The 15,442-nt window shown below is 38.7% G+C and overlaps 3 protein-coding genes across 8 annotated transcripts in view; 2 read left to right on the top strand and 1 right to left on the bottom strand.

Moving 5' to 3' along the window:
- cbfa2t3 (CBFA2/RUNX1 partner transcriptional co-repressor 3) overlaps positions 1 to 8,700 on the top strand; it is a 51,694-nt gene extending 42,994 nt beyond the window's left edge. For all 5 annotated transcript variants that reach the window (XM_056755729.1, XM_056755718.1, XM_056755710.1 and 2 more), the window contains 2 exons: positions 3,978 to 4,168; positions 4,257 to 8,700. In XM_056755729.1, the coding sequence (XP_056611707.1) occupies positions 3,978 to 4,168; positions 4,257 to 4,592 (527 nt within the window). In that variant the 3' untranslated portion in view covers positions 4,593 to 8,700. The remainder of the gene's footprint in view (positions 1 to 3,977; positions 4,169 to 4,256) is intronic.
- Positions 8,701 to 10,123: 1,423 nt separating this feature from the next.
- On the top strand, positions 10,124 to 13,343 carry pabpn1l (PABPN1 like, cytoplasmic). 2 transcript variants are annotated; one of them, XM_056755836.1, is made up of 7 exons: positions 10,124 to 10,254; positions 11,444 to 11,519; positions 12,170 to 12,237; positions 12,364 to 12,470; positions 12,540 to 12,627; positions 12,784 to 12,914; positions 13,207 to 13,343. In XM_056755836.1, the coding sequence occupies exons 2-7, from the start codon at positions 11,456 to 11,458 to the stop codon at positions 13,244 to 13,246; spliced, it is 498 nt and encodes a 165-aa protein (XP_056611814.1). In that variant the 5' UTR covers positions 10,124 to 10,254; positions 11,444 to 11,455; the 3' UTR covers positions 13,247 to 13,343. The 2 variants fall into 2 exon arrangements, with proteins under 2 accessions (XP_056611814.1, XP_056611824.1); XM_056755846.1 differs by lacking the exon at positions 10,124 to 10,254 and adding an exon at positions 10,763 to 10,806.
- An 18-nt stretch (positions 13,344 to 13,361) lies between these two features.
- trappc2l (trafficking protein particle complex subunit 2L) lies at positions 13,362 to 15,311 on the bottom strand. Its single transcript, XM_056755854.1, has 5 exons — positions 15,216 to 15,311; positions 14,303 to 14,475; positions 13,968 to 14,055; positions 13,746 to 13,825; positions 13,362 to 13,662 (listed from the first exon to the last, which is right to left on the bottom strand). Exons 1-5 carry the CDS (start codon positions 15,288 to 15,290, stop codon positions 13,617 to 13,619), a joined length of 462 nt encoding a protein of 153 aa, XP_056611832.1. The 5' UTR covers positions 15,291 to 15,311; the 3' UTR covers positions 13,362 to 13,616.
- Between the last annotated feature and the right edge of the window lie 131 nt (positions 15,312 to 15,442).

The raw sequence follows: 15,442 nt of genomic DNA, 5'->3' as shown, positions 1-15,442 counted from the left end.
ACAATTTTGCATTTTTTGCGAGCTTTATGTTTGATTAGTTTTAGGACAGAGAGTAGCGACACAAGGAAAGTAAGGAAAAAATAAGCACAAAAAAAGTATTTTAGTTTTATTGCATTTTCATGAGATGTACATCGACGATACTTACTGTCAAAATAAATCCTTATCGAACCGTTATATCATTTTAATGTCGCTCAAATAAAATTGCCGCAAAAAATAAATTGTTAGCGAATAAATGTTTAGGGCGGATAAAGCAAAATAAACAAAGTATTATCAGATAAATAAATAAATGATGACAGATGAAGCAAAATAAAGTTATTGGAAATGACATTTAAAAAAAATACAGTCCGAGAACAATTTATTTATTTTGCTTTATCCATCCTAAATATTTATACCCTAAAATGTATTTATACAAAGATGTCTCACTACAGCAATAACAATAAATAATGATGACGGATAAAGCAAAATAAATAAATTGTTATCGGACTGTATTTTTTAAATACTCATTGCTGTGTTAAAAACAGAAACATTTTTGAAAAAAATCTCAATGCCAAAAACAATGACAGATACAACAAATCCTGAATCCTGAAGCATCCCGGTGGGATTAAAACGCTAATATCGCCGCCCCGTGTTTTCCATTACGTGCAAATTGCTGCTGCATCTGCTCCCGAGTCTCCTTGATAAAAATTAATTAAATTTGCAAACTAATTTTAGTGGTGCGTGCTCCGTTGAAGCAGTCTAATGTTTTCAAAGATACTGAGGAAAACACACCAGAACCAAAATGATGAAGAGAAAAGAGAAGCGGTGAAGAATGAAGCAGGTACAGGATGTTAAAACGAGAAGTGTATGTGTTGTGTGTTTGTGTGTGTGTGTGTGTGGGAGGTGGGGAGAGAACAAACTGAATACTAACTAGCTTTCCAGCTGAGACAGTAGTGATGTAGATTTGAAAACACACATGCACACACACAGTCAGTAGCCTGAGGCAGAACTCCATGGAGAATTGAATGGAGGGTGCGTTATGACAGATATTTATGACCGGGCTGCTCACAACCAACTGTCTAGAGTAAACACACTATGGGGCAAAAAGTGTAGAGCCAAGACATATGAAAAATGTGCAGTCTGAACGTGTGTGTGTATCTACCCCCTGCAGCAAGAGACATGCATCCACAGAACTCATAGCATCCTGACAGATTGAGAAATCTTGCACCGCGTAACACAGCAGCTCTGTTCTAAAAGCTGTCAAACTACCACGCTGTCTGCTGCCTACATAGTGACATCTACCGAAATACAATCTCTAACGTGACCAGTTTAACGGCTCTGCATAGGAAACTAAACGGATGAGAGACGTGATTCGCCGTTTCTAACATCAATAATTTGATTTGACTGTACTGGAGCTCAGTGCCAAGTAAACAGCACGAGCGTGTTAGAAAAAGGTCCAATGGGATGCTGATGAAAGAGCATGCTGTTAAAGCGATAGTTCACCCAAAAAGGAAAATTCTGTCATCATTTTTTCACCCTCGTGTCATTTCAAACCTTTGTGACTTGCTTTCTTCTGCAGAACACAAAAGAAGATATTTTGAAGAAAGCTGGCCACCGAACAGCACTGGACCCCATTCACTTCTATTGTATGGACACAATCAAGTGAATGCGGGCCAGTTAACAATAGTCTTCAAAATATCTTCTTTTGTGTTCTGCGGAAGAAAGTAAGTCAGATATTCACATGATGATTTATCATCTATCTAAGCTCTAAACTATGATAAAAGTAAGCGTTAATGCTTTCATTGCACAGTACGTTTGAGGGCGGAGCTAGCTATCAGTCGATGGAGAGGATCAGAGATGACGTATTTTTGTAGGCTAACCCGGACCATCGCGCTGGTCCCCTCGACCGAAAGCCTATGCATTTTTCCCATTGACTTTTGGAAGACCGCAAAAAATAACCTCCGTGATTAACAAAAGTTTTGTTTACACATTATGTCTATCAAGATACTTTTTACAGATCAACACAACATTTGTTACTTTCAAAGCCGAAATACAATCGACAGAAGTAAACACGAGGCTATAAACAGACTACACTTAAGGTCGCTCGATATCAACGTCAACACCACCAAGCCTCCGACAACTCTTTCGAACTTTATTAAAAACTTGTTCCCTGATAATTAATTAGTCCGTGAATGAATAAATCTACCATTTAAGAGATTTGTGCCCATGTGTCATTATTTGTTAGATTTATATGTGCAATGTCTAACGTCCCCGCCAAAGGAAGTAGTCGCTTTTAGCAAATTGTTAGCTACCGCCATTTTTAAGACACAATAAAATCAAAAGAGAATATATCTGGTGTGTTTTATGTCATAGAATAAAGAGTGAAAATACTTGGAGGTTTTGTTTACCGGAGAACTTATTTCGGCCGATTTACCACAAACCAATTCAAAAATATCTATTCATTGACTTTGGAGTGAGGGAACCAGGGCCTAAAATGCTAACTCGCTTCCGGTTTTTGCATAGAAAATATACGTCATTTCTGAGCCTCCATATAGCAACACTGTTAAAGGCGTTTGTTCTGACAGCAAGATGGCAGTAAGGAGAATGTTGATTATTTGCTTCTTATATCAAGCATTAACTTCACAAAATTATGTTAGATTTCTCTGAAATCGTAATGTCAACAGGTTGTAGCATTTTGCTTCTTAAAGGGACAGTTCACCCCAAAATTAAAATACTTGAGAATCATATTCATTTTTGGGTGAACTATCTTTAGAAGTGAATATATCTGAAGATAATTGTACTGGAATCATATAAAAAAAGACTTTTGAAGCACACATGGCAGAACAATGCTGTCAAGTGTTTGGAACATCCATCTCATCCTTTCGCATGCCTTTAAATGCCGTCTAGACAGACAGCTCACTAGATTCTATGACTGCAGAGCTTTAAAAAAATTGTGGGTTAAAAATGACGCAGTTTAAGAACCCTAATTAGTTGCAGGATTTCTATTTAAAGCTGAATCCACTCACACCTGCTCGACCTACAAAAGAAACACACATGAAGCATTTACTCACAAATAATGACATTATCAGAACAAGTCATCCTCCCCGAGGAACATTTAATTGGCTCTTTCATTGCTCATGAGACTTGATGGACTTCTCGGTTATGTTTCGGATGCTTCTAAATACTTCAGGGGAAATAAAAATAGACACAGACGAAATTAAGGGACCAAAAACCTTAAAAATGATTTCATTGTCTTTTCATTTCAAACCTTCATGACTTTTCCTCTTCGGCAGAACACAAAAGATATTTTAAAGAAAGTCGGTAATCGAACCCGTTCACTTTTATTTTATTGACACAAAACCAATGCAAGTGAATGGGGTCCAGTTAACAACATCCTTCAAATTATCTTCTCTTGTGTTCTGCTGAAGAAGAAAGAAAGTCAATGAGGATAAATAATGACAGAATTTCCATTTGTGGGACGAACTTTTTAATGGATAACATGCAGTTAGAATGTAGATTTACAAAAAGAATGTAGTCCAGATCATATTGGTTCTAATGAGAATTTGACGAGTGCATTTTTACACCTCTGTCTTTGTTGGCAATTCTAGAGAAAATCTCAAGAGGAGACGCTCATGAGAATACTGGGGTCTTGAAATGCTGTCTCAGAGAAAAGGCTGACATAAACAGCTGTAAACGTGTCTCGTATCACAAAAAATATATATAAAGCCGATGTTATTAGGCAAATAGGCGTGCTTGTGAACAAACATTTGAGACATTTGCTGCCATCAACGCTGCAAATAATTGTAACCCCAGTCGTCGGTATCAATTATTAAAAGCTTCTTTTTTCCGACAGAACGTTTTAAATCTTGGATGATGTACATCTGTTCGCTGCAATGAAACATGCTGAAAGCTTTAAGTGCCTCAATAAAGGATGTTGAGATGAATGGCAGCGGGGTTTAAATGTTTTACCGTTTCTCCTGACGTTCTTTCCTCATGTGCAGAAGAAGCGGTGAACGAGGTCAAGAGGCAGGCCATGTCTGAGCTGCAAAAGGCTGTGTCGGATGCCGAGAGGAAAGCGCACGAGATGATCTCCGCCGAGCGTTCCAAGATGGAAAGAGCGTTGGCCGAAGCCAAGAGACAGGCTTCAGAGGACGCGCTGACCGTCATCAACCAACAAGAGGACTCTAGTGAAGTAAGTACATCAAACGTGCAACAATAATGGTTTCAAATTCCTGGTTTTGCAATCATAACACAAAGCGTCTTAACCTTCCCTCCTGCAGAGCTGCTGGAACTGCGGTCGCAAGGCCAGCGAGACGTGCAGCGGGTGCAACACAGCACGCTACTGCGGCTCATTCTGCCAGCACAAGGATTGGGAGAAGCACCATCACTTATGCGGCCAAGGCCTGCAGGGTCTCCCCGGCAACAGCAGTGTCCCACTCGGGACGCCTTGCACCACCTTGTCCAGCGCTCCTCCAACTCACTCCGAGAGCGCCCCGCCGGGACCGCATTCTCTGGTCGGGCAAACCAGCGGCAGTCCCAAGGAAGCGAGTTCCAGCAACGTCTCCCGCTCGACCACGCCGGCCACGCCTGCCCTGATGGATTCCTCGTCCCGTTGACTGAACCTGACCCGCCCAGCCACGTCTACTGCTGCTATGGCATCCTTCATACGAAACAAGCCGAGGAACGTCTATCATACTTAGCCCTTCCCTCGACACATCGACCTGGCGTATTTAAGCTTTCTCCATCTCTAAAAAGACTCAAGACTTTTAACAAACCGTTGCTCACAATGAGATCTCTTGTGATAAGTTCAACACAAGCAGGGTCTGTTTTATCGGATGCCACCAATAGTCACATTTTATTAGCGCATAAGGCACTGACAGTTTTCGACACGGCCTCCATAACATGCCCTTTAAGTGAGGAATGCTCTGTGGTCATGGGGCGGCACTGTGTTGTGAACACTTCCCAACGTGGGATTTTTGGAAAGGACTATAGCACGTGGTTTGGATTCCTCCGAACGAACTGACAGGCAGCTGTCGACATCACTGTGGAACGAGAGCACGCCGCCCCTCAGAAACTCTTCCAACGCAGAGCTACTTCCTCCCGTTATTTGCAGCATTTTTGGCTTTAAACACAACGAAAGAAAAATCCAAACTAAAAACGCAATGATGAGAAAAGCATTAAACCTGTTAACTACCTTGCTAGCGAGCCAAGAAAACTTACACCAGACTCACCTCTCTGTACTGACGTGATCCCAAATGAATTTTAAATGTAAAAAAACAAAACGTGATCCAAACCTTTTTATTACACTGCCAAAGTTACGAAGAAGCACTCATCTTGTAACCAAACGCAAACGACTTCACCTCTTCAGCAGTTGAGCCAGTTTTACAGGCCGCGGTGACCGGACCCTCGAACCCTGAACTCAAGCGCGGATCCGACGCAGGAGGATCGCAGCCTGAACGTTGAAAACGGCGTGAGAACAGAAGAGGCACGGATGAGTACACGTAAAGGCTTAGAACGGCAACAAAGCTGCCGTTAACCTCAACGGATCGTACACTAAGAAGTTTGGTTTTCCTAAAGCTCTCCGACTGCTGAGACGTTTCATTTCGTCGTACGACGTTCCCTCTTTTTCCAAAGCATGACGAGACTCTCGCGAGACGGCCATAGACTCGGTTCTCTTTTCTGTCGCTTTCTCTACCTCCCGCCATGTCGTGTATCGCTTTTGTCTCCTCCGAGCAGATATTCGTGAAGGGATCAAACATCGCCTGTAGATATTTCTTTCTGTTTCTGGATGTCTCTGTCTTCGATATCTGCTTGTTTGTGCGTGCTCCAGTAGAGGAGCGCTACTCTTTCACTTGTCTTCTTTTAGGTTTTCGCTAAGCATCGGACAAAAAAAGGAAGAGAAGCTGTGTTGTACCTAACGTTGGATTTGTTGTATCGCAGAATCCTCATGTAGAATAGTTTATATCGCTCGCATTGTAAGACAGTGAGAGAGTGGAGGTGCAATATGAAAAGAGAATTCAGCTACTGAATGGAACCTCAAAAACGGCCCTTAGGGTACCATATTAATATAAATATACATAATATAAATATATCTGAAATTACCACAGTAAATTAATGTGAATGTACATAGTATTTAAAAAAAGAAGAGGTCCAAAAATGAGTTTGCCAAATAACAGAAACCTTTAAAAGTATAATGTCTAGACTTTGATTTCTCTCCATCTAAACTTTTCTGTCTGAATCGAAGCAGTTGTAACTACAGTGTGCATTTTGCGAATCCTGTGTAGTGGGCGCGATCCGGATTAGCGGACGAGACGTTCACATTACCGGTGATCTGGATTGCTGCCCCTGCGGTGTTTTGTAGCGACACTTACCCAGCTCGGCCCTGTTCCCAGACTCAAGAACTGGCTTGTACAAAATGTCACCACAGTGGTCCAACACATCATTTGCACACGCAAACAACAACCTAAACCGTAGAATGTCGGCGGTCCAACAGTCTAAAACCAGAATAAAGCTAACACTTTGATTTGTGCACGTACTTCTCATTTGGCCATCTCGAGTGTGTACATAAGAGTAGCTTACGAAATCCCCATGTGCCCTTCAAAGTGAGTGACACGCCAGTTCGTATGGGTCAGTTACGAATTTCAACTTGCTACTATATATGAATCTGATATTTTGCGTCCTGAACGCATGACGCACCTCTGATATGGACCAAACTTTAAACACAAATTGCTCGTTGTATCATGAAGATGTTCGATGCTCACTGAGGTTGGATTTCTAAAGTAATGTTTGAAAATAACAGCTACACAAGACCTCGCAGTTCGTCTCATTCTCTCTCCCCGCATTTTGATGAGTTTACCCATCCTCTTTTTCCACTAACTACCTCCTGTGAACTAGTCCACGAGAGCCTGACGTGCTCGGAGAATGACATCACTAGAAGACATGCAAACCCAGACAAACCATCCTAAACTCACGCAGATCATTCAAAAAACACCCACATCTTACACATCCATCTATACAGGGGTATTTAAACACATCGTTCCAACCGATCAGATGTTTTCAAACATCGGTGATCAAGCACACAAACGCAAATACTTTATGAAGCGCAATCCAGATGTGCGATTGTGCATACTTTAACTTTCTTTCGAGTTTCCTTCGCATGTTTGTGCTATGAGATCAGATGTGTTATTATTCAAGGCTAGAGCTGTAAACACGAGGCAAGATTCAATTGAAAAATTGCTTTATAAGGAAGACTCGCTATATACGCAGATCTCGGGTAACAAAAGCTTCGTGTTTGCACACGTTCGCAGAGCATGTTTTTCTCCCTGTGAGTTTTGTTTTAAGTGGTGACATAAACATATTTCATATAATGAATATCCAAAATGACGAAAAGCACAGACCAAAGCAGAACCGCACATTCACAGATCCATCACAGAAGCTGTCTGAACAGATTGTGGCGTACTGAAATCAGTTGTCGACTATGCCCATAAACCAAAGCATACAACATAACTATGTTCAAAGCACAAGATGATAGCAAACACATAAGAAACAGAGTTGTATCATTAATCCAAGCCAGGAGTGAGCTTGAACATGTAAATCCAAAGCATCAGATACGACTACAATTGCTTGTAACATTTAAGCCGGCCTCAACGATTTCATCGTGCGAATGACTTAATGCGTTCGCTTACTATTCATGATTTTGCTAGAGAACTTACTTGAATCTCATGAGCTTTAAAACAACACCATTGGCAAAGTCATTGCACAGAAAGTCCTTTTGCATGTCTGCTAGTAAAGACTTTAAATATTTGGCCGTTCCGTTTCTAACCAAAATCAAACCAAATAGGAGAAATTGTGGATGTCACTGTGTACTGTATCTGAGGTTCTTTGGCCATCATTCTCCAAGCACATCTGCGGGTCTCTGGATTCGGTCATTTGGTCACGTCGCTGGACACCTGTTGGACAGCCGCTACGTTCATTACATGACACCGTGGGAGAGAGAAAGAAAACATCTTTCACATCCACAAACACACTGACTGGTCATGGGTAAAATGTGTCTCGGCTGTAGTTACGATCTGTTCCGCTCAGAAGCTTTGCTGAAAATAATATGAAGTCATGATGAAGGTTGTGTTGGTCTACTTAGGTGGTTTTGTGCACTTGTCGACTGGTTATGCTGGGAGATCAGCCGAACCATTCTAAACCACTGAAGACCAGCAAACCTAAGCAGTTGTTTAATCAAATATTGTTCATCTTCTGTTGTAGTTTATGAATATTAAAGCTGTAGCATAAGTGTAAAGTTAAAAATTCATTTTAGGGACCGCAGTAAAAAACTCCAGTTGGACTGAAAATGGCGAACACACAATAAATGCCAAGAGAGAACAATTTCTCGAAGACAAAGACTTGGTTCGATGCATTTCGGCAAACATTATATACTGTACTGTGCAATACATCATTACAGGCAAAGGCATTGTTTCTGTAGGAAAGGTTGGTTTGCTGAAGAAAATGTTGATTCGTTTTTCTCTTTTAAAGTCCTGTTATCATTCTAGATGATGTGTACTGTGCCAGGAGAGTTTTATTTATTTCTTGCATGCTCTTTAAACCTCTTTTGCAATGCCCCTCACCCTCTTACTGTGCGCATTGTTGGTCATGTGACGCTGTAAACATTCTGAATCAGGTTATTGTCTGTGTTGAGATACGTATCTGTGTAATTAAAAAGACAGTGAAATATAACTCGGCTGATCTCGAGTGCATTTGTTGTGACTCTAATTCATGAAACAGTTCGATTGTTATTCTTGAAAGCCAAAACACTAATGATACAGGTCTATGAACATCCATCAAAGGTTGGATTGTTATCCAAGGTAAGTTGAGACCACTTTATTAAAAAAAATTTAAGTAATATTAAATCAATATGAAATCCCCTTATGAAAAGGAATCTTTCTCCAGTATAATACCCAAATATCCTCAAGTTGAACATACCAAAATAATTTTCACTCGCAAAAGCTAATTTCTATTCTTTGGGAATAAAACTTATGGGAATTTGTGAATTGATTCAAGTATTTTAATTACTGATAAAGACAGATATATTGCCATGACCGGATATAATAATATAATATATTTTTTCTATTTGGCCGAAATACAGTACATTAGCATTTTATTCAAGCCACAAATATGCAAAGCAGGCATTTGTCACTTAGTAATGTAACATGACCACACTTAAATAAGTTGTATAAGGTGGATGAGATAATTGTATAGTATGCAAGCATCAACAAATATATATTTTATTTTATTTATACTAAGCCATGTTGAGCTATCCACAATTAATGTGATCATGTGTGGACATTTTTATACGTTCAATTCTGTTTCAGCAATTTTCTATGTCTCTCATTTATTTAATCGTATTTGTGTTATATCGGCATCTTATCAGCCAATCAGCAACATTGCTTTCTTAATGTCCATATCGGCACCGGCCATTAAAAAACCCATATCGGTCGACCACTAATTTCAATAACACAAAATATAAATTTGAGAAAAATCTAGTTTCCAAAAAATGAACCCTTGCAAAAATCAACCATAATTTACTATTAAATAAAAAATGTGTATAAAAGTTTAGTCATGGTAACCACCAGTGATAGCCGTAACTAGTTCCAGTTACTGTAATTTACATCAAAATTTAAAGTCTAACTTTAAAATCTGTGCTTTAATGTATAATTTTCACATTTATAATACCTTGGTTGGTTAATAAGAGTACTTTATGTAGTTTAATATTATTTAGTTGAATTAATTAAATAAGCTGTTTCATGTCCATCCTTGAATCACTTAACTAATCAAGGTTGATATGGAATATAGAAAGTAATTAGTAATAAGTAACTAAATACATTTAGGAGAGAGTCATTTGTACAGCAATCTAATTACACTATTGAATATGTAATTAGTAACTAGTCATTAATTACTGTCAGAGTTACTTACCCACACACATAAATAAAAAAACACACATGGTGACCAATACACCAACACCATGGTTTACACAACCGTTTTATTGTATTAAATTATTTACATGATAAAAAATGATGTTTTGTGCGTTTAATATTACACAATCTCTCATTTATAAGAATCCAAAATATTTTATGAAATCGTAAAGAAATGTCATTTTCTCCATGCACACAACTCAGTGACACCACACCTGACTTCACCTGCTGTTGATTAGTCGAGTCAGGTGTGGTAGTTTAGCGTTTGACACACGAGCAACTTCAGGACTGATGTTGAAAATCAGCGTGGACCAAACAGGTACAATTTTAAGTTGTATTAAACACTTGGGCTGAATAATGTACTATGTTAATATCAACAACTTAATGTTCTTCACTATCCAGATCAATTCGTGAGATTTGGAAGTCGAGTGACGTGCACGTATCATATCTACATATCTAATCACTCGGCCTCCAAACAAGGGAATCACGTAACGTTAACTAAGGCTAAACTAGCAAAAACATTTTACTTAAAGCAAAAAAAAGTACGTTTATTATTTGCATTAAATATTTCACTACACGCGTCCAATTGCTGTTTCTCCTACACTAACAGGTTAGCGAGTAACGACGTCATCGTATTTTAAAGTATCACACTAACGACAATATATTTTTGGGATATGCTTCTAAATCCACTTGAAACTAATTAAATTTGTATCTGTTAGTCATGAATAAGGCCCACATTTAGGTTTTAAAATGGTAAATAAATATCATTTCAGAAGTTGCTTTGCGCATGCGCACACTGAACTACTACTTTCGTTCGAATTCGACTCAAACCCCCTCGTGCATCTGTTGGCGAATCGATTATCGATTATTGGTCTGTTTAAACATTTTAGTAGTATAAAATAATTGACAGATTTAATCGGTACTTTGAGCTCACAAATTACATTTAAGCTCTGAATGGGCTGCATCTTTTTAATTCCTGCGTTTTGTGTGCTATACTTGAAGAGTTGTGTTCATGTTTTTTGAGTTAATTATCTGTATTTTTTATTTAGTTATTTGATTTTATTCTAGTTATCTCATTTTGTAACCAAATTCTTCGTTTATACTCTCTAGTGAGACTATGCACATAAATGTTTACGGAATAGCATTGAAATAAAATGAAATGGGTGCAGAAAGTAAATCAACAATTTAAAGAAACTTGTGGATATGAGACAACATGAATTATTTGTAAATAATGACAAAATGTTTATTTGAACACTAATTATAGAAGTTATAGAATTAATAATTGTTATATTTGAGTATAGCATGTTTTCCTGTACCTAAGATTGGTAAAGCAATAGGTCATGGGTTTGATTTCTAGGAAAACATGATAAAAACATATTGAAGTCACTGTAGATGAAAGGATCTGCCATATGTGTAAAGAAAATGCATGCATGTATTCGCCCTTGCACATGCTTTGTGCCACATAAAAAGCGGATGAGTTTGCATGGAAAAACATCTTGTTCTTTCAGGAGCTGGATGAGATGGAAATGGAGGACGGCACGCAGTATGAGTTGGAGAGACAGTTCCCCTACAGCCCTCAGGCAGGTGAGCAGACAGCTGGCCCGCACCTGAGCCCCATCTGCTGGGCCAGAGTGTCTCATCACTGCCCAATGAGCTGTGTCCCAGAAGGGCTGCCCCGCCGCCCGGGGTGGAGCTTTACTTAAGGATAGATCCACTCACACAAGAACAGCTTTCTGTGACAATCGTGAAGTTAAACGTTTCAGAGACGCACAAAATTCCTGAACGGTCCTTTGGCAGAATTCTGACATTGCTCTTTGTCTTATCTAATGTTTGCAAAAGGGCGATGTCTCATGCTGTAATGGCAAAAGCATGTACTCTTTTATTTTTTGAGAGAGCGTAAACTATGTAGGGGAAACTTGAGCTAGTTTTTGTTACAATATTCTGTCAATGTCTCTGTAAACACGTTCCCTGACGTTTTGACCAAAAGCTAAGCACATTCAAACATTGATGTTTGGGGTATGTTAAATGTGAATCTCAAGTCTTGCTTACACAGAAGATTCATGTAAAAAATTTGACATAAATTGCCACTGCTACAGAAAACGTATTTGTATTTTTACATTCCAAATCTTATGAGATAAAACACTTACAACAACTAGCCCCAGTCTCCTGTTTGTCACTACAGTTTCTTGTTCAAAATATAATGATAAAATGAATAATCTTGCAAACCCTTACAGACTTTTTCTTCAGCATGACCCACGAGGAGAGAATAGATGCTGACAGAAGATCTATCTATGTGGGGAATGTAAGCTTACCTTCTTTCGACATCAGTTATTGCAAGATGAACGGATGCAGTGATTCTGGATTTGTTGCACATACACCGGCGGGGTAGATTACGATGAATCCCATCATGCTGTTTTTTGGCCAACAGGTTGATTATGGAGCGACTGCGGACGAACTGGAGATGTACTTCAACAGTTGTGGCCATATTAACAGAGTAACAATCCCGTATAATAGATTCACAGGCCATCCAAAAGGGTATGTACACATGGGCTTTCAAAGCACGGTCACTCAAGTTTTTTTAAGTCCAGTTTCTGTACCCGATAGCTTTGCCTACATCGAGTTCTCAGACAGGGACTCTGTGCGGACAGCCATGGCTTTAGATGAAACGCTTTTCAGAGGACGCCTTATTAAGGTGAGAAACGTTATCCAAAACAGTGCAAAAATCCGATCCGCTTTTTGGTTTGTGGTGTGAACAAACCATTGACTGTGATGTTGGTTTGCTTATGAAGTGCGTGTCAAATATTTAGGAGAAAACAGATTTTCATTCTAGCATTTGTGTGTCATACAGGTGCTACCAAAAAGAACCAACGTCCCAGGTTTCAGGACTACAGACAGGTACTTGCGAGGAGGCTGGACCAGAGGACGTGGTTACCGGCCCTCGAGACTTTACAGCCCGCTCAGAGGCTGCAACTTAATTAGGTCAGTTAAAAACTAGAACAGTGAGTTTTAGAGAAAATAAATGTTGTTTTACCTTGCCCTTTATATACACCTATTCTATAACATCAATGGGGAATCATAATCTATATCTACGTCTCGGAGGGGAATATGGGGAGAGATTGCTTTTAGGTTTTGTTAAAAACTAATACAAAACTTATTGTTCAAAGTGGTATCATACAAGTTTCCCTTAAAATCATTATCAACATGATGATTCCTTGTAAATCATTCATTTGAAATGTAATGTCCTCTTTAATAGCTGATCTTTTTGTTTTAGGGAAAATGGAGGAGCCCATCCTTGGATTGATTCTTTTTGATATTAAAATTTCATTTTTTCCCCCATTATCTTCAGAGCACTTCTTCGTGCTGTTTGTTTTGTTTATATTTTGATCACGTTCAGTATGATACTGCAAAACAGAGACGAGACCTATATTGAGTAATTCTATTTTATACCATTTATTTCTTTACAATATTGTGCCTGTGAGAGGCTGTGAGACGTCTTGAGAATTTCAGTACTTTATTTCTGCTTTCTCAGCTTACAATGTTAATAAAATCAATATTATCAAGTCATTTTATGAAACAAATGAAAATGTTCAACACACACACACACACACACACACGCACTATGAACATGCAAATCCTTTACTAAATAGAAACAAAATTAAATGTATATACAGTTGTGTGATTTCAGCAGGCTTGGACCATCATAGCAGAGACAATGCTGTCAAAAGCCCTGGAGAGAATAAAATAATATTAAGAGGATCAGTCCGTACACAGCAAACACTCAAGAGTGCACATTCACTCAAATGCACTTACTTTGATTGAATTTTATCGCCAGGATTGTAGAATGGGTTACACATTACATCAGTGAACGAGTTGTGCAACTTTCTGAACATCTGAGGACAGAGTGAGAAATATATCACAAGCTGTCGCATAACTCACTAGTGTCAAAATAATATATAAAGCCTAGAAATCAACACTGTTCTCGCTAGGTGGTCATTTGCACAGTTTTTAATTCTAAACAGTTGTGTAACTCACACTTCTGATTTCATTGTCTCTCAGAGATGTGTTGGATGAATCTACAACAATGACAAACTTGACCTTAGAGTTTGTCACATAACCATATCTGTCGTTCGTGTTAAGGTCAATTTAATTCGAGCATCATTCAAATCTATTATACGTCGAAGCCTTAAACCGCTCAAATATAAACGATTTGTGGTCGACTGATTTATATCATATATAAACTTGGAACATTTTTATTTACATATCCATAACCAAATATTTGATCCGCTTGAAAGCCTGTATATTAATTATTGAACTGACACAACTATTAATCAGCCAATTATTCATCAATCGATGGTTATAAAGGATACACTTTGTAGTCTTCCGTTGGATAAAGGAGTCCCAGATAAAGCTCCCTCTGGTCAGCCAAAGCTTTCCCCACACCTGAGATCTTCTCTTCCACAACATCCAGAGAAGTGTGCACTGTGTAGTGAAACTTCAGCTCGCCCTGTGTGGGCACACTGCGTATGTATAGTGGATAGTTCTGCAGACATCAATATATTGTTAGAGGCATTCCTGATAACATCAAACAATTGGCACATCGTTTAAATGCAATTTGTTGTGCAATAAATGTGAAAAACATGATTTGTCTATTTGCCATAGTCATTGCACCACATCTTTACTCCAGACACTAACAATAACAAAATAATCTGATTAACTCAAAATATTAGCTATTCATAAATAAATACAAATAATCCCTCATGAAAGCAGACAAAGATTTGATTAATATATGTTTCGGTGGATTGAATTCCATATATATTGCAATTGTAATGCAACAAATATCAAACTTTAAACTTTAGTTACAGTAGACTAGTAAAACACAAGTAATATGTGTTTAGTAAGGTTATCATGTTGTTATTATGTATGGATATCACAAACATAACTATAAACTATTGCTTTCTGTAGTAAAGGCATAATGTAAACAAACACAGATGTTAAGGAATACGATAAAAGTGTCGCTGTGAAAAAACAATGAGGTACATTACTTTTACACGTCAATTAAACTAAATTCGTGTCATGACATTAACGTTAAGTATAAATATGACATTTACTAAACATACACGTAAGCGTCATAGCAAACCGTTCCCCCTCGCGACGCTTTAAAACGCAATAAATAAATGTAAACATGAATAAGTTCCCACAGATTCATCCTATTTGATAACTTCATCCCGTCGAATCAAAAATGTGTCACTATATTGTAAAACGTTCAATATTACCGCTCACCTCCTTCGCGATGACTGCTATGCACACCGCCATTACGACGCGAACAAGCAAATCACGTGACATCAGGTCGATCATGTGACTTACAGCGCCTCCTAGTGCCGCGAGTCCAAGCAGGGCTGCGCAGATTAATTACAGTATGACATCAAAGTACCGCGCGAGCAAAGCACAGTATGAGTTACTCTCGCGATACTTTGTTGCACTATAGCGAAAGGTCTGCGCAGCTCCTC

This window comes from Triplophysa dalaica, chromosome 1 (genome assembly GCF_015846415.1).
Source record: "Triplophysa dalaica isolate WHDGS20190420 chromosome 1, ASM1584641v1, whole genome shotgun sequence".
Classification (NCBI taxonomy): Eukaryota; Metazoa; Chordata; class Actinopteri; order Cypriniformes; family Nemacheilidae; genus Triplophysa; species Triplophysa dalaica.
The sequence above is the reverse complement of the archived record's forward strand: the minus strand, read 5'-3'. Positions and strand labels throughout refer to the sequence as shown.

Coding starts and splice junctions, on each gene's coding strand:
- pabpn1l (XM_056755836.1), top strand. CDS start 11,456: ATGGAAATGGAGGACGGCACGCAGTATGAGTTGGAGAGACAGTTCCCC. Junction 12,471..12,539: donor TTCACAGGCCATCCAAAAGG/GTATGTACACAT, acceptor TGTACCCGATAG/CTTTGCCTACATCGAGTTCT. Junction 12,628..12,783: donor TCAGAGGACGCCTTATTAAG/GTGAGAAACGTT, acceptor TGTGTCATACAG/GTGCTACCAAAAAGAACCAA.
- trappc2l (XM_056755854.1), bottom strand. CDS start 15,290: ATGATCGACCTGATGTCACGTGATTTGCTTGTTCGCGTCGTAATGGCG. Junction 13,826..13,967: donor GAGACAATGAAATCAGAAGT/GTGAGTTACACA, acceptor CTCTGTCCTCAG/ATGTTCAGAAAGTTGCACAA. Junction 13,663..13,745: donor GGCGATAAAATTCAATCAAA/GTAAGTGCATTT, acceptor TATTCTCTCCAG/GGCTTTTGACAGCATTGTCT.